The following is a 17,489-nucleotide window of genomic DNA, read 5'->3' on the forward strand; positions in this document are numbered from 1 at the left end:
CCCAAGGTTGAAGAACAGTGGCGTGGACATGGGTCTGTGAGGTGCTTGTGGGGAGAGGCGGAATGACCCTCTGCTCCCCTTCCCCTCTTACAGTCCCCATGGGAGCAGCGAGGCCAACCGAGACAGATGCTTAGCAGCTGAAATGCCACCTCCACGCCAACTCTGTTTAAAAAAACTCTCGGGACCAGGCACACTCTGATGAGCGCAGCGAAAATCGCAGCAAACAAGCCAAGGAGAATCTCTGGGGGCAAGAAGTGCCCCACGTGCGTGCACACAAAACATACACACGCTTGGCACGAACAGTGTCTCTGCTCAGGTGCGCCTACAGCCCTTCTAAGGTAGAAGCAGTTTCTGCATTTGGGATCCCAAGAGACGAAGGACCCATCTGTGCACAGCTTTCAAATCATCCGCAGTGCCCGGGGGGGGGGGTTTGCTGAGTTATGAGGCATGCGTGCATACACAGCACTTATTTAAGACATTCTAGACAATTATTTCTGTCATCTGCCACGGATGGATGGCTTAATAGCAAGTCATCCATCATCCCAATTCAGAGGCCCTTTGGAGCAGTTTCACGCTCTCACCACCACTTGCTCCCAGTGTGGCAAGTTGCGTGTGAACATAATTCACGGGGAAACAGAGGCTTCAAAATATTAAGGTCTGCATTTGAGCAGCGGCGCGGCTAGCCGCTCGGGTGCCTGGTGCGGGGGCATGTCCTGCAGTCAGGGGCGGGGCGATTTGCCCATGGGGGCGGGGCAAGCCTCTCCGGCACTTGGAGCCTCTCTGCCGCCTCCCCCTCAGCTGTAGGGAAGCTGAGGGAGAGGCAGTAGGCAGGCACAAGACCCACGCTGCCGTTTCAGGCAGATGCCTAAAGCCACCACATCACTCCTAAAAAGTTTCGTGAGCCCAATTTTTCTTTATTTTTTAAACTCATTTTATCACACACACCCCTCCGTGATGACACCAGGGGTGGACTGCACCCCCTTCCTCCGCCACTGCATTTGAGAATTTGTTCCTTTTTCAGACATTTAAATGGAGCAATTTTAATACATCTCTCCTTAAAAGGTAAAGGACCCCTGGAAGGTTAAGTCCAGTCAAAGGCGACTATGGGATTGCGGAGCTCATCTCACTTTTCAGGCCGGCATTTGTCCACAGACAGCTTTCCGGGTCATGTGGCCAGCAGGACTAAACCACTTCTGGCACAACAGGACAAAGTGATGGAAACCAGAGTGCACAAAAATGTCATTTACCTTCCCGCCGGAGCGGTACCTATTTATCTACCTCCACTGGTGTGCTTTCGAACTGCTAGGTTGGCAGGAGCTGGGCCAGAGCAATGGGAGCTCACTCCGTTGCGGGGATTCGAACCACCGACCTTCCAATCGGAAAGCCCAAGAGGCTCACTCGTTTAGACCACAGCACCACCCGCTGCCCTATCCTTAATGGGTGGGTGGGTGGGAGGTGTCTTCTGGAATGGAGTATCCTGGAAGAGGGCACCACTAGCCAGCCGGCGGGCTTGAATCTTGAAAGGGAGCGCCGCACACTGCAACGTATTCTTGCAGGTTCCAACTTGTCCCATATAAACTTCAGCAGCAGACCTTTAAAGGGATCTTGGCTAAATGCACAGCCTGAGAGTTCACTTGCCTGCTAGTGTCTGGTATGCAGACCTTTCTGTCCATGCCATCTCTGTGGAAGGTTTAGGTGGTTCATTTCAGACAGCCAGACTCCCAGTAAATTAGCAAAAATGTATAAAACAGGGTCAAATGTATGTTGTAAATGAAAGGGGGGGGAAGCACCTTGGTGCCATCACCTCCTGGCAAATAGAAGGGGAAGAAATGGAGGCAGTGAGAGATTTTACTTTCTTGGGCTCCATGATCACTGCAGATGGAGACAGCAGCCACGAAATTAAAAGACGCCTGCTTCTTGGCAGAAAAGCGATGGCAAACCTAGACAGCATCTTAGAAAGCAGAGACATCACTTTGCCAACAAAGGTCCGTATAGTAAAAACTATGGTTTTCCCAGTAGTGATGTATGGAAGTGAGAGGTGGACCATAAAGAAGGCTGATCGCCGAAGAATTGATGCTTTTGAATTATGGTGCTGGAGGAGACTCTGGAGAGTCCCATGGACTGCAAGAAAATCAAACCTATCCATTCTTAAGGAAATCAGCCCTGAGTGCTCACTGGAAGGACAGATCCTGAAGCTGAGGCTCCAATACTTTGGCCACCTCATGAGAAGAGAAGACTCCCTGGAAAAGACCCTGATGTTGGGAAAGATCTTTCTCTCATTCCCTTTCTTTCTTTCTTTCTTTCTTTCTTTCTTTCTTTCTTTCTCCCCCCCCCCCTCTTTTTTCTCTCTCATTCTTTCTCCCTCTCTCTGCCCCCTCTCCCTTTCTTTCTTTCTCTCATTCCCTTTCTTTCTTTCTTTCTTTCTTTCTTTTCCCTCCCTCTTTTCCCTCCCTCTTTCTCTCCCTCTCCCTCTTTCTCTTTCTACCCCTCCCCACTTGTTCCAGTTTCTTGCTCCCTGCTCCCGGCTCTTTCTACAGCTATAGATTGCAATGGAAGCCTTCCCTCTCAGGTCTGCCAAATGCACATTTCACCTGACAAGACTGTAATGAACGGCTTGGCATAAACGGTGGAGGCGCTGAGGTGAGGCGGGAGGTGCATTTTGCCATGGAAAAGAAAAGAAAAGTGGGGTTTACTCACGTGGCACGGCAACGCCGTACTCCTGCGGGTTCTCTGCCACCACCTTCTGCTTGAGCTCGTTCAAACGGGACCCCAAAGAACCTGAGAGGTCAGAGAGAGAAGGTGTATCACTGCGACTGAACACAAAGCGCAGGGGTACTTTACAGAAGATGGAGCCGAAAGGAACAGGTCAGGAACAAGTCTGCACCCAGGACCTTCCTCATTCTAATAATAATAATAATAATAATAATAATAATAATAATAATAATAATAAATTTTATTTATACCCCGCCCTCCCCAGCCAAGACCAAGCTCAGGGCTGCTAACAACCGATATAAAAACAAATTGATTGAAATACAACTTAAAAACAAGATTAAAATACAACATTAAAACATTAAAATGCAGCCTCATTTCAATGGAAACTCAAAAACTTTGGGGGGGGGGTTAAAACATCAGGTCTTCATCAAGGCTAACTATCCAGACTAGTCCTACATGGGCCAGAAAAAAGCCAGAGAAGTCCCCAAATAGGAGTTCCATCACAGGAGGAGAAGGGAAAAAAGAAAGAGGGGGAGACTAGAGGAATTCTAGTCTAAGGTACGTCTCCATCAGTGGCTGAGACAAAGTTCTGGACATCATCGGGCTTCCACATTTTCACTCGCCACCCGCAACAGCCGTTCCTCCTGAGCTTGAAGAAAGGGGTGTCCTAGAAGCTGCAGAAACCCTGCACTCATTCAGCTCCGGCCCTACCATTAGGCTGAGTGAGACAACTGCCTCAGGCAGCAGATATTGAAGGGTGGCAGTGAGGAACTAAGTGGACAGGCCTGCATGTGAGCATACCACACACAGCCTGCCGTGTGGGGGCGTGTTGGATTTTTCAACTTTCCTATTCCCCAAATGAGGGATGCTAAAAAAAGTTGTAATGTGCCTTGGGAATTAAAAATATATATTTTGGTTCAATTCAGGGCTTTTCCCCCAGGAGGAACTCACCAGAACTCAGGCACCTCTCATGTGAGTGTCATTGCCATTATAAAAGAACAAGGGAGGTGTTCATGGTGAGTTCTGGCACCTCTTTTCTAGAAAAATAGCCCTGGTTAAATTAATCTAACTTAGTTTTGCTTGATAAGTAAAATGTGCGTAAAATTGCATAGAAATCATTAAAAATTATTGCCAAGTACCTGCCATAGTATTATTATTACTATTATCATTAACTATTATTTAGCATTACTTGATGTTTTCAGAAGGTGATTTTTTTTTTTAAAAAAAAAAAGGTTTTCCAAGAACAATTTATGTGCTCTTTAATCAAACATAGATTTACCCAGCTAAATATCGTCCAGTCATAAAAATGCTAGCAGGTTTGAATTCCTCACACCAAAACCCGTATTTTTAAGACCTGTCACTGAAGAAATCTGCAAAATAAATAATCTGCCAGCCTTGACAACCCTGGAGGCTGCTTGGCCCAACATGCCTGCGGTGCCTCAGGGACTGATGGGAATTGTAGTCCAAAACCCCCGGTTAGCAAAGCCTGATGTAAAAGCACTGCTTCTTTGAGACTACCTGGGCTCCAATTAAGATTAATCCAAATTCCAGTCATCTTTGGATAGTGAAACCAGGCTTATTTTGAATGAATCTCTCTATATACAGTGGAACCTCAGTTTTCGAACGTCTTGGCTGCCAAACGTTTCAGAAGTCGAATGCCAAAAACCTGGAAGTAAATGCTTCCATTTTTGAACGTGCCTCAGAAGTCAAATGGTTCCGAGGCGCGTTTCTCATTTTTCACAATTTATTTTGTCGACGGCCCATTGCGCCTCGGTTGTCGAACGTCTTGGAAGCCAAATGGTCTTCCGGAACGGATTACTTTCAACAACCGAGGTTCCACTGTATACGGACACAGATTATATATATATATATATATATATATATGCTTTCGTAGATTTTCACGGACACCAAAACCTGCATATATATATATATATATATATATATATACACACACACACACACACACACACACCACCTCAGGCACAACCCCCCCCCCCCCAAGATTTATTCTCCACTTCTCAGAGGTTTGGGAAAGGCTGGTCTTGGGCTCCAGAATCTCTTTATTTCAGAAATAAAGCCGGTGGGCAAGGCAGCTGTAATGGTTCTAAGGGGGTTGCTCGTGCGTAAGTTGCCGCCACTCCTGGCTAGGTTGCCTGGTTGAACCCTTTCCCTCTGGACAGCCTTGCACTCGTGGCTGTCTCAGTCGCTGGCAGAATCCGTCAGTGGGCGTTTCTTGAACTTCCAGCAAAGAAGTTCTTTGACGCCCAGTCGCCTCCTACTCTCCCTGCGCGGAAGTCTTCTGCGCAGGGAGGGTGTGGGCAGCGGAGGACCCGTGCTCTCCCCGCTGGTCTCCAGTGAGGAGTCCAGGAGCCTCCTCACTGATTCCCCCATCTGCCCCCCTTCTCCACTGGTGCTACGCAGATTTCCTTCCCCAGCGGATGGGCTGCCTCTCTCCCTACTGGGACCCTATCCGGCATCCCTCTGGAGCCCTCTCTCCTCCTTTGGCTCCGATGGCAGTTCCCTGACAGCAACGATAGCCTTTTCCTCACAGAATAACTCACCTATCAAAACCACCAGTCTCTTTCTTTCTCCTGGCTGCTGCTGGTATTTGACCACTTCCTCGTAGGTGAGGAGCTCCGAGGGGTGAGGCTGTTCGACCTGCTTGGCTTCACTCTGGCCATTCTGCTTTTCCTTTCGACTCAGCCGGAAACTCCGTCTCAAGCCAGCTGCAAAGCCAAAAAGAACATCACTGTCACCAAGTTTGGTCCAATGGGTTGGGGACCCCCAAACAGGCTCAAGGTTCTGAACTACAAAAAAAAAACCACTTCTTAAGGAAGGGAAAAGCCCCAAAACTAGCCCAAACAGCTACTCTCAGTGGCCATAGAATGCTGGCTGAACGTTGCTGGGGGAGCGGGTGAAAGGGAAATGGGATGGCATATCCTGGGAGAAAATGTGACTGACTAAGCCGGAATCCTTTCCAGAAGCACTTCAACGCTGAAACATTTTGTGGCTTGCCTCATTTGTAAAATGCATTAATGCAAATACAATAAATTGCAATACAAAAGCAAGCATGTAAAACAAAAGCAACTTGTAATAATAAGAATAAGAATTTATTTATACCCTGCCCATCTGGCTGGGTTTCCCCAGCCACTCTGAGCAGCTCCCAACAGAATATTAAAAACATGATAAAACATCAGACGTTAAAAACTTCCCTTCAGATGTCTTCTAAAAAGTCAGATAGTTGTTTATTTCCTTGACATCCGATGGGAGGGCATTCCACAGGGCAGGTGCCACTACCGAGAAGGCCCTCTGCCTGGTTCCCTGTAACCTCACCTTGCAGGGAGGGAACCACCAGAAGGCCCTCAGCGCCGGACCTCAGTGTCTGTGCTGAACGATGGGAGTGGAGACGCTACTTCAGGTATACTGGGCCGAGGCCCAGTATACCTGAAGCTTTTATCGGGAAGCTTTTAGCACCTGATGTTTTTCTGTGTTTGTATATTATCCTGGAAGCTACCAATAGTGGCTGGGGCAACCCAGTCAGATGGGAGGGGTATAAGGAATACATTATTTTTATTATGTAAGTAGCAAATGTACATATGATACCCACAACCAAGGCCAGAGTGGGCTGCAGACCACCAGCTCCTCACCTATATATTGCCCATTGAAGTATCCTTCGCAATCACAGTCTTCTGCTTAGAAAGAAAAAGATAAGAGAGGCAGATGAACGAAGACGACAGTGCTATATACCAAAAGACGATTCACTTTGTATGCTGCATCTTTGGTGTTTTTGCATGAAACCCAGGAGGGCAGGGGAGGGGAGAGGGTACTGAACTGCTGTATTGCATGTGGGTCCCATGCTTTGCCTGAGCTAAAAGGTAAAGGTAAAGGGACCCCTGACCATTAGGTCCAGTCATGACCAACTCTGGGGTTGCGGCGCTCATCTCGCTTTATTGGCCGAGAAAGCCAGCGTACAGCTTCCGGGTCATGTGGCCAGCATGACTAAGCCACTTCTGGCGAACCAGAGCAGCGCACAGAAACGCCGTTTACCTTCCTGCCAGACTTATCTACTTGCACTTTGACGTGCTTTCGAACTGCTAGGTTGGCAGGAGCAGGGACTGAGCAATGGGAGCTCACCCCGTTGCGGGGATTCGAACCGCCGACCTTCTGATCAGCAAGTCCTAGGCTCTGTGGTTTAACCCACAGCGCCACCCATGTCCCTTTGCCTGAGCTATCCTGCATCATATCATTTGCAGCCCCAATCAAAACTATTTCCTCCTCCTCCTTCCCCAACTGAATTTCTGACTTTTGTCACTTAAGGAACAACCATGCCAGGGTCCACAGAGAGACTGAAAGCAAACGGCACCAGGAGCTGAAACACTGGAATGAACAGCTAGCCCCCGAGCCTTTTTAAAAATAACAACATTTATTTATAAATCGCCTGGAACACTAGATGCTGCGCAGCCATTAAGTCAGAAAAGAACCAACACCCTGCCCGGCAGGCTTAAACCCTTAAGAAGTTGCTCTTTTCTTGGAGGGAGCAAGTCCAAAAAAGTCAGAAAGAGGGAGAGGGAAAGAGAGAAAGCAGCACTCCCTCGTTCAGCAGGAAATTACCTACTGCGTTAACAAAAGCACCGAGGAGAAACACAATCACTTTTCAGAAACGGCAGGGGCTTAATCCATGTGATTAGCACAAAAATTACACAGTAAAAAAAAAAAACGCTCAGCAAATAATAGCTAAGGAAAATTAAACAAGATTGACATTAGAGTCCCCGGGGGCATATTAAGAGGAAACGCAAGGCTTCTCCCCTCTCTGCTTTGTCACGCTAAAGGTCTCTTTGTGCAGCAAACCCTGTTCAAATCCACTAATTAACAAGCTGGACAGGGATACAAACGGACCTGGATCTGGGCTGGCGTGGGAAGCGGGGGAAATTAGACTGAGGAGCAAATCAACCGGCCCTTTTGGCACTGCAATGGCATTACGCCACAGAGCCTTTCTGAATCAAGCCCACCATCCGCCTTAGACAGGGCTGTGGGCGAGACCAGAATTTGCAGGTTTGCTCTCTTGTGCAGAGATTGCCTCTTTGCCAGCCTCCCAAAGAACATAAGAAGAGCGCGGCAGGATCAGGCCAATGGCCCATCTAGTTCAGCATCCTGTTCTCACAGCAGCCAGCCAGATAAAGGCCGAAAGCGTGTCATGGGCCAGGAGTCAGCTTCGCCTGCTGAACAGCAGCCTGAAGGGGGAGGCTGACTGACCTACGGGGTGCGTGTGAAGGCCCCTGCCCTGCTTCTCTCCACCTGGCTTAGGGGCCTGACAGACTCTATAAAGGAGTGCTACTGCTGCTGCTTGTGGGATGTGAAACACAAGTGCAGTCAAGTACAACATTCCTAGAGTGAACATGTTTACACATGGGGAGGGATGTTTGTCCAGCCAGCAGGTAAACTTCCTGTTTCCTTCTGGGCTGGGACAGACTTCCTCTGCATGTGACTAGAGGTGAGTGTGGCCTCACCTGTGCAGGTAACGACAAAAGCACAGGGCAGGGCAGCCATCTCCCTCTCTTTGACTACATGCATCGAAGAAGCAACATCTGCTTAGCCAAAGATGCTCTCTTGGCTTCCCAAGAGAGGACAAAGGGACTGTCTTCTTATGAGATAGTTTCTAGGTATATGTTACTTTTCTAAGCTAAGTCTGCATTCTGGGATCCTATTGTGAACAGAATGATGTGTGAGTAAACCTTTTTATACTTTTATAGAAGACTGTGTCGTGTCTTATCTTTTATGAGGGAATAAGGGGGAAATACCAGAACAGTTATTATAGAGGCTTTAGCGAGCTTGAGCAAATGCATCCTCTGCAAGTTTAAAAAGGGGAATGTTACTCTGCTAAATTGTGAACTTGTTAACACAAGTTGGAAAGGCTATTATCAGACAATATAGCCTCTCCTGCATCCCTGAACATTCCCACGCTGCTGGGCAGAGAGGACTCCGTTTTGGGGGGCGGGGGTTAAATTCCTTTTATTTTTTATCTATGTCATTTTAAATTGTGATTGATATCAATGCTACATTCTTACTTTTAGATTTTATTATTTATGTGGAAATTGTTTTCCATTTGGCTGTGTACTTTTATGTGTTTTATTTATTGTTTATGATTTTTGTTATGTTGGTAATTATGTAAATCTTGTCATGCTATAAGCCGCCTTGGGCACTTTTAACTACGGAAAGGCGTTGTGTAAATAAAATGATGAATGAATCAACGAATGAGAAGGCGGAATGACTCCACCTGCAGCTGATCAGGACACAGAAAAAGCACTGATGATAACCAGCTGGCTCCGGGCTTCTTAAACAGAGCTCTCAGCAGCAGTCAAGTTGTTGCTGGAAACAACGCCCGTGGTTCTGGGTCCTTCCTTGTTGCTTCCTGCTATCCAACTGGACCTTTGGCTCTGTGATCATCTGGATTCCCTGACCTCTGGACTGCCTGACTCCGTATGTGGATTCTGCTCTCGGGCAAGTGTTCCTCCCAGCCCCTGCTAGCTCAGCAACGGGACTCAGACTGGGGCTACGATAGAGCCGGACCCACACCCTCTCTCCCCTCTTTAGACTCACAGAAAGTAGCATTCAGAGGTATACACTGTTAGAATTCCTGCTCCATGATTGCAGTCATGGGATTTTTGTCTATCATATGACGGTTTACGTTTTGACTCCACAGAGTGGGAAGTGACAGAGGCAGGATGTTTGTGTTACTGTGTTCCATGAAGTGGAACTATTGTCCTTTGTTTTTTCTCTTTGCTGTCTGATGCTAGAGAGAGAGGGAGCCATGTTGCAGTGCTCCGTGTGTGTTTATATGTAAATAAAGTAGATGAGCCAAAATGCTGAGTTGCTGAGGTCTGTTACGCAACTGCGCAAACTCTGCAGATCCCTAACAGTCGCTGTGATGTTCAGGCTGAAGAAAGCTTTGGAAGCTCCCAAACGAAAGACCAGGAGGGAGAGAACATGCCAGTCGGGCATGTGTCTCTGCCAGGGTCCTACTCAAGTGTAGGCTGAACTCCTGACATATACATCCATGTTCCTGTCCACTGTGTAAAGTGGCAGCACTTTGATAAAGGTGAAAAAATAGCCCTTCTTCACACTGTGCACAGTTATGCCAGGGAACTCACTCCCACCAACTTGGATGGCTTTAAAAAAGGACGGGGCAATTTCGTGAAAGAGAAAGCTATGAGTGGATAGTTGGCAGGATGGTCAAAGCTCTGCCCCCATGGCTGGAGGCAGCGGTGCTTCTGAATGCCAGTTTCTGAAAAATGTAGGAAGGGAGAGGACCCGCTCACAGGTTTCCTACAGGCAGCTGGTTCATAGCTGTCAACTTTTCCCTTTTCTTGCGAGAAATCCTATTCGGAATAAGGAAATTTCCCTTTAAAAAAGGGAAACGTTGACAGCTATGATCTGGTTGGCCACTGTGAGAACAGGACACTGGACTATTTAAATATTTTGCAGAATCTCAAGGTTATTCGCATGCACACATTCTTTCTCTGACATGGGAGGGTACAATCCTAAACCCAGCGGACAAGGCAGAGCTTATCACTGACCAAGCTTGTGTGGAATGAGGCAATACTGCACCATAGGAAGCAAAGTCATGTGTGAAGCACCCTCCTCCAGTTTTCTTTTCATTAAAAAAAAATCATGTTCCTAGTCCCTATGCTTGCACAGGAAATTCTGAAAACCTCCCTATGCCCACCCTTTCAAAACTATGCTATCACCTCCTTTGTTGCAATGTGTCCAGTTGATTTATTTTTTTTGGGGGGGGGAGGAATTGGAAGCAAAACCAATGACAGAAAACTGTACCGACAAATGTACATATGGCACACAAACTATTCGGAGCTTCCTGTAATCTGGATCTGCTTCATGGTTGGCTTTGGTCGCAGAGGGCTGTTTTATTCTACAAGCTCTTTATGTGCAGGGAAAGTCACAGCTTGCTCGCTCCAGGAACAGGCAGTGAACCTACCTTTCTCAGAAGATTGATCGTCTGAGGTCAGCGTGAAAAGACAAGAGGCAGCAGAGTTAAAAGGAGGCCAAGGGGGGAAAAGTATTCCAAAGCATTAAGGGCACGTGCTCAAATTCTGGCTCTCAGTGGGGAAGAGCCATGGTTTTGAAGTAAGAAACTGCTCTGTGTGTAAAAGATCCCAGGCTGAATCGCCAGCATCTCCGAGGTCAGTGTAGACAAAACTGCACTAGATGGACCAATAATTTGACTCGCTATAAGGCAGGTTCCTATGTTCCTAGTGTGCAAGGAAGACTTCTCAAACATGTGGACAGTTGCACGGGGAGATACCAGCAGCTTCTCGATGGTTGCCGTAAGTGCAACAGAGGAGGCTGTGTGTCCACATGGAACCACCAATGCTTGGAGATCCTTGGAGTAACCTTTTCATTCATTTCAAGTACAGTGGTGCCCCGCAAGACGAACGCCTTGCAAGACGGAAAACCCGCTAGACGAAAGGGTTTTCCGTTTTGGAGGCGCTTCGCTAAACGAATTTCTCTATGGGGTTGCTTTGCAAGACGAAAAAATCTTGCGAGTTCCCGCGGGGTTTTTTGTTTTGTTTTTTCCGCCCTTTCCCTAAGCACTAAGCCGCTTATCAGCTGTTCCGCTGATAAGCCGCTTCTCAGCTGATCGCTAAAAGCCGCTAGACCGCTAATAGCGCTAATCCGCTAAGCCGTCAATGGGCTTGCTTCGCAAGACGAAAAAACCGCTAGACGAAGAGAATCGCGGAACGGATTAATTTCGTCTTGCGAGGCACCACTGTACGGTACTTTGGCCTGCTTAACAACCGTTCTTCCTTTGTTGGACAACAGATGCTGCCAGCTGAGAGGCCCATGGATGGTTAACACTTTGTGGCCAAATTGCACCATTATTTGGCCATGCTGTTCACATAGCCAGAACACCTTGAGTTCTTCCCTGTTCTCGCCCACATCATGCAAATGCTTCGATTCAGGATGAATTGCACACAGCAATGCGGGTTTTGGAAACAAGTATTTTCAGTTGCCCTAAATCAACTGAGATCAGAGATTAACGTGCCTGTTTGGCTTAAAGTTGGGAAGCAAAACTAGAAATGGTTTTTACATGGTGCATGCATCTCCCTGAGGCTTTTGCAACAGCCAATATTATTTTAACTGCAATATCTGATGGATTGGGGTGCATCAACAACAAACTCCAATGCTGCAAATCCTATAAAAACAAAAGTGTTAGTAGATAGGAATACAGTTGTACCTTGGTTCTCAAATGCCCCAGAACTCATATGTTTCGGCTCCCAAATGATCGAAAACCGGAAGTGAGTGTTCTGGTTTTTTAACGTTCTTTTGGAAGCCAAACGTCTGACGGGACTTTGCGTGGCTTCTGATTGGATGCAGGAAGCTCCTGCAGCTAATCAGAAGCTGCACTTTGAAAGTCGAATGTTTCAGAAAGCCCAGGAGGACTCCTGGGCTGAACGCCTGAGAGCCCCAGTCCTGCCACTCACCACCTAACCTAGGGAGGGGGGCATGATAGGCCTCATAAGGACTGCTGCTGTGGCTGCTGCCCATCAAGGACAGGGGTATTTTGGGGAAAGTTTTGTTGGGAGTTGTTGCTGATATTAACTTTTTGTATCTTTATTTTTATGTGGAAATTGTTCAGTTTGGTTATGTAGTTTTTAATGTGTTTTCTTTATTTTTATGACTATTTTGCTACATTTGTAATTATGTAAATCTTTTCATATTGTAAGCTGCCTTGAGAATTGTTTTAACTGTGGAAAGGCAGCATACAAATAACATAATAAAATATAATATAATAAGTCAAATGGACTTCTGGAACAGATTCCGTTCAACTTCCGAGGTACGACTGTATAACCTCTGAGTAGACACATCTAGGACTGCACTGTTTAAGTGCAATTCAAGTGAATTTTTTTTTTTTTTTAATAAATCATTTTTATAGATTTTTGCATATGTTTTCCAAACAAAACTTCATATCATCCTCATTTTGGCTATTATAGTCTGAGACTTCCATCAATCCTGTCTAGTGATTTTCAAATTTGCTATCTAATCTTGCATTTTATTATTATAATTAAGGCTTTTCCTTAAAACTTCATTTCCTAATTATTTCCTTCCTAAATCATTTTACAATAATTTATATAGTCCCCCTTACAAAACTTCTCGTAAACCTACAAGCGATGTTACATTAATGCAATTGTCTTTCAAATAAGTCAAGTGAGTTCTAGATGTTTTTGTTCAGATGAGCATATCATGGCTTAAGTAGGCAATATATGAATTAAGTCTTTCCTGCATGCATGCAACCCTATGAGCCACAAGCGAGCCAGGAAGTCTCTTTACTAACCACGGTTTTCCAGAAAACTGGGGAACTATTGTTACCCTGCTTCAAAACAATTTAGGATATTAAACGAACTTCAAAGCACGACTTAAGATCCCAGCTTCTTCCAAACCAACTTTGGTTTCCTCGGCTTATTATACAAAGAAAGGATTGTCGAAACACATTCAACACTTCCCTCCCATTATGGTGATTTTAAAGTGAGGAGGGCATAAAGGTACCGAAAGCTGTTAACATACTTACATTGGCATGGCTAAAGAGCTTTTGTGGGCATAAATATATGTACTTATTATAGCCGCATGAAAAAAAGTCAATTATAATTATAATTGGTGTTATATCCATTCAAGTCGCTCAGTCTGCCTTGCGTTATATTCACCATGTAAAAAATTAATTGTATGAAACAATGCATTTCAAAATGTGGGAAATTTTTCTGCTAAAAAGATTCGACTTCCAGGGGTTATGCAATGCTTCGTTTTTAAACGCAAAGAAGTGCTGGGACTCAGGGCTGCCTGAAATCCAGATGTGCAGGGGGTGAGTGGAGATGGTCAAGGAAAGACCAGCTATACATTTGCAGTGACACTGCCCATGTCTGTTGCATGCTGGCTGCAGGGCTGAGAACACAGGGCTACATCTGGGCATAAAGCAAACTCTGGGCTCGGGACTGTCTCATCTCAGCCCACGCTCCAAAAGTTCTCCAGAAGTTTGTGAGTCCCACGTGGGTCTCAAAGCATTCACGAAAGCAGTCATCACACCACACAGGACCAAAAAGACTGCTCCTACTTAATTCAGAGCCATTTCACCAAATCACTACTGAGACACAGTACTGTGGCTAGCTTAATCCAAAGGATCAGGCAGGATTATAGCAGCAGATGCTCTAAACCTCTGCGGACCCTAGGTGTAGGGGCAGACTCGCCTACAAAATAATTTTTAATCGTCCAGAATCTTACACATATAACTTGCGCGCGCGCACACACACACACACACACACACACACACAAAACTGGCATGTGCAGAGATGGCAACTTCGCCATCTCTGCACATGCCCACCACCACATGTGTGACATCACACATCACACGTGTGTGATGTCACACACACAACATTGCATCATCGGGAGGAGGCCAAGTGAGGCAGAGCTTCAATACCAGCAGTCCCCTTCCTCTCTCACGATCAGCCTCTTTCCATGCCAGGAGAAGGAAAAGCCAGTCACTGAAACCACGCCATGTTTGGGTCCGCGCTCAGCCTCCTCCACCCCCTCAACATTTGGAGGGCCCAGCCCCCCTCTCCAAAGATATTGGGAGGCCATTAAAAGCTTGACCCCCTTGAGCTGGCGCCCCTGGGCAACTGTGTCTGAACCTCCTTCGTCATTGGCTGAGCTGCTGTAATATCACAGCATGTCCGTGTAAACATTCTAACTGTTGAAAGGGAAGGGCCAGCCGTGGAATGTGGGCAATCGGTGCAACTCCTGGAAGGGAAGCTGAAGGTTGCCTAGAAAAGGAGGAACACCTCACATGCAGTGTCTTGACCATGGGTCAGCAAACTAAGGCCTGCGGGCCGAATCAGGCCCAATTGCCTTCTAGATCCGCCCCGCGGATGGTCCGAGAATCACCACATGGATCGCCAGCGCACGCGTTCTTTCCCTCTCCCTCACATGGCGACGCTTTTCTCCTCAGGGACGGAGCAATCTTGTCCCACACCGGGCGCCATGAGTCGACTCGCCCGCCTGCCTGCCTGCCTGCCTGAGCAGGGCAGCGCTGTGAAAGGGGCGTATGATGCCGGCTGACGGCTGCTGCATTTTCCTCCTGCTCCTCCTCCCTCAGTCCGTCCTTCCTTCCTTCTCCACGCCCCTTTTCCACTCTGCTTCCTCATGCGCTTCCTTCGTCACTGCCTGCCTCCCTCCCTCCCTCCCTCCTTCATTTCTCCCATGGTGTTCAGGCGGGTTGATGCGGTGACCGCGGCCACCGCTTGTGGGTTGGCAGGCGGCTCTGTCTTCTTCTCTGCCTCTCAGGAAGCAGCAGCAGGGGGTGGGTAAAAGCTCCGGCGACGCCCCAGTTCCCCTACCTCCATCCGCAGCTCCTTCGCCAGGGCTGCTGCTTCTGCCTTTGCCAGGCAACGCAGCCTTCTAACCCGCCACAGCGCCTGGCTGGCTGGAGAAGCCCAACTGCGGCTATTGGGACGACAACTGGGACAGGTAAAGCGAAGCATCTTCAGGCCTCTTTGTGGGTGGGCGAAAATCGTTCATTTCCCCCCAAAAAATATAGTCCACCCCCCCATACAAGGTCTGAGGGACAGTGGACCGGTCCCCTGCTGAAAAAGTTTGCTGACCCCTGGTCTTGACACTGAGCAAGGCATCAAGTGCACAACAGGGCCTTTCTCACAGCCCACCAGATCTCCAGAAGAAGAAGAGTTTGGATTTGATATCCCGCTTTATCACTACCCAAAGGAGTCTCAAAGCGGCTAACATTCTCCTTTCCCTTCCTCCCCCACAACACTCTGTGAGGTGAGTGGGGCTGAGAGACTTCAAAGAAGTGTGAGTAGCCCAAGGTCACCCAGCAGCTGCATGTGGAGGAGCGGGGAAGCGAACCCGGTTCACCAGATTACGAGTCTACCGCTCTTAACCACTACACCACACTGGCTCTTAAGACAGATAGTGCCTTGGTCTTATGACATAATTGGGCTGCCCTGCTAAACCTACCAGGCCTGCATGGGCCCTGACTGCGTGCGCAAAGAATAAACAGTTGCCATTAACTCACAGAAGTTGTGTGGAGGCCACAGCACAATAGGCCCTCTTTCGCAAAGAGATACCTTCCCCGTATTCCCTCTTACCTCCCCCACAGCGCTACACTGCGGCTGTTGTACATGAATGGCAAGACACAGCCGTGCTTCAGGCTCCCGGTGTCTCTGCACCTTTCAAGGAACGGGATTGCGGAGCCTCACAAAAGAAGCCCGGTTTGGGAAAGAGAAAGGAAAAGCCAGATGTAGTGGAAACACAAGCCATACTAAACAAACGAGGGAAAGGTTTCGGAGTGACTCACAGAGAGGTTTTGTGACGCTTCTGGTGTTGTGCAGTGCTCCAATGGTCCTTCTGTACATCAGACGCCTACATGGAAAAAGAAAAACACAATAGTTTATCGTTTCGATTCAGAAAGGGGGTGGAGAAGAACTCAAGGAGAAAGCCTCAAACCAGAGAGACGGAATGTGCTTGTTGCGCTCAGTTCCTGCTGAAATCAAACAAGATCAAGGGGCAAATCACACGTTACTTTGATCAGACTTTAAAAATCATAATCACTACCACCATTCGAAACTCCCAAAGGAGAGGGAAGCAGCTGTGGGGGGTCCTGATCCAGAACAGGTTCCTGATCCATACCGGTTTCCCGAATTAAGACACACATTGTGCATTTCCCCTGCTCCCCAAAAAGGGGTCTCTGAGCTTTCTACTGAGAAGCAGTTCTGAGTGACCAGAAACTGCCAGGTTCTCCCTCATCTATTTCATGGCTTCTGCTGCAGTGGGGAAAAGTAGAGACTCAAAGCTGCATCTGGGTGCTGGTGTGGCCATCAGCCTATCCTAGTTTTTAGATATAACAGTCCTAGTCTGGGCTCTCTAACTGGGCTCTCTAACAGCATTGCACTGGCTCAGTTACTTTCCCTGTTCACTTTTCTTCCAATGCAATGTACAGGAACCTCAGGGGGCCAAATGAAGCTCTCCAATCACCTCTGTCTGGCCCTTGGAACTGACTCCGGGCTCCCCCTTTCCCAGGCCGCAACCCTCTCTAGCCCTGCTCCAACACTCCAAGTACTCAACTAAATCTGTTTCCCAAACTTGGGTCCCCAGCTGTTTTTGGACTACCAATCCCATCATCCCTGGCCACTGGTCCTGCTAGCTAGGGATAATGGGAGTTGTACTTCAAAAACAGCTGGGAAGCCAAGTTTGGGAAACACTGATCTTTGCATGAGTGCGAGGATTAGCACTAGAGGAATGGGGTTTCCTCCCCTCCTTGCCCTAGTGTGCAGCTCACACCATTCCCAGATCTGTTCTGGAAGGTTGGGGGAAACTGCAGAGCAGATTTAGGGGGCATGCAGGAGGAGGAGAGGGGGAGAATGTTCTGTTGTGCAAGGAGAAAGCCTTGCGTTGAGAGAAGATTCACATTAGCGCTGCACCAAATGCAACCCCAAGTATTTTCTCTAGGCTCAAATGGGACCTTGAACTCTGATAAATGTATCTTGCTTGCCTGGACAGAGAATAGTGTTTGTGTGCATGTGTGCTTGTAGGCAGGCAGATCTAACTTATGGTACAAGGGTAAAAAAAGCTACACATTTGTTGCTCCACCTGTTTTTGCCTCTGGCTCCGCCCACCACTCGCCGGTGGCCCTCAGAAGGTTACCCAGGTGGGAAATGTGGCCCTTGAGCTGAAAAAAGGTTCCCCACCGTGCTGTAATAAAG

General features: G+C 47.6%; 1 protein-coding gene across 6 annotated transcripts in view; it reads right to left on the reverse strand.

Moving 5' to 3' along the window:
• MPP3 (MAGUK p55 scaffold protein 3) overlaps nt 1-17,489 on the reverse strand; it is an 89,001-nt gene that overhangs the window by 25,539 nt on the left and 45,973 nt on the right. For 4 of the 6 annotated variants that reach the window (XM_083709445.1, XM_083709446.1, XM_083709443.1 and 1 more), the window contains exons 11-15: nt 16,085-16,149; nt 10,703-10,723; nt 6,360-6,404; nt 5,274-5,438; nt 2,698-2,778 (exon numbers count right to left, since the gene is read on the reverse strand). In XM_083709445.1, coding sequence (XP_083565571.1) covers nt 2,698-2,778; nt 5,274-5,438; nt 6,360-6,404; nt 10,703-10,723; nt 16,085-16,149 — 377 coding nt within the window. The remainder of the gene's footprint in view (nt 1-2,697; nt 2,779-5,273; nt 5,439-6,359; nt 6,405-10,702; nt 10,724-16,084; nt 16,150-17,489) is intronic. The other 2 variants (XM_083709447.1, XM_083709448.1) reach the window with 2 other exon arrangements.

Source organism: Podarcis gaigeae, assembly GCF_964106915.1.
Source record: "Podarcis gaigeae genome assembly, chromosome: 13".
NCBI lineage: Eukaryota > Metazoa > Chordata > Lepidosauria > Squamata > Lacertidae > Podarcis > Podarcis gaigeae.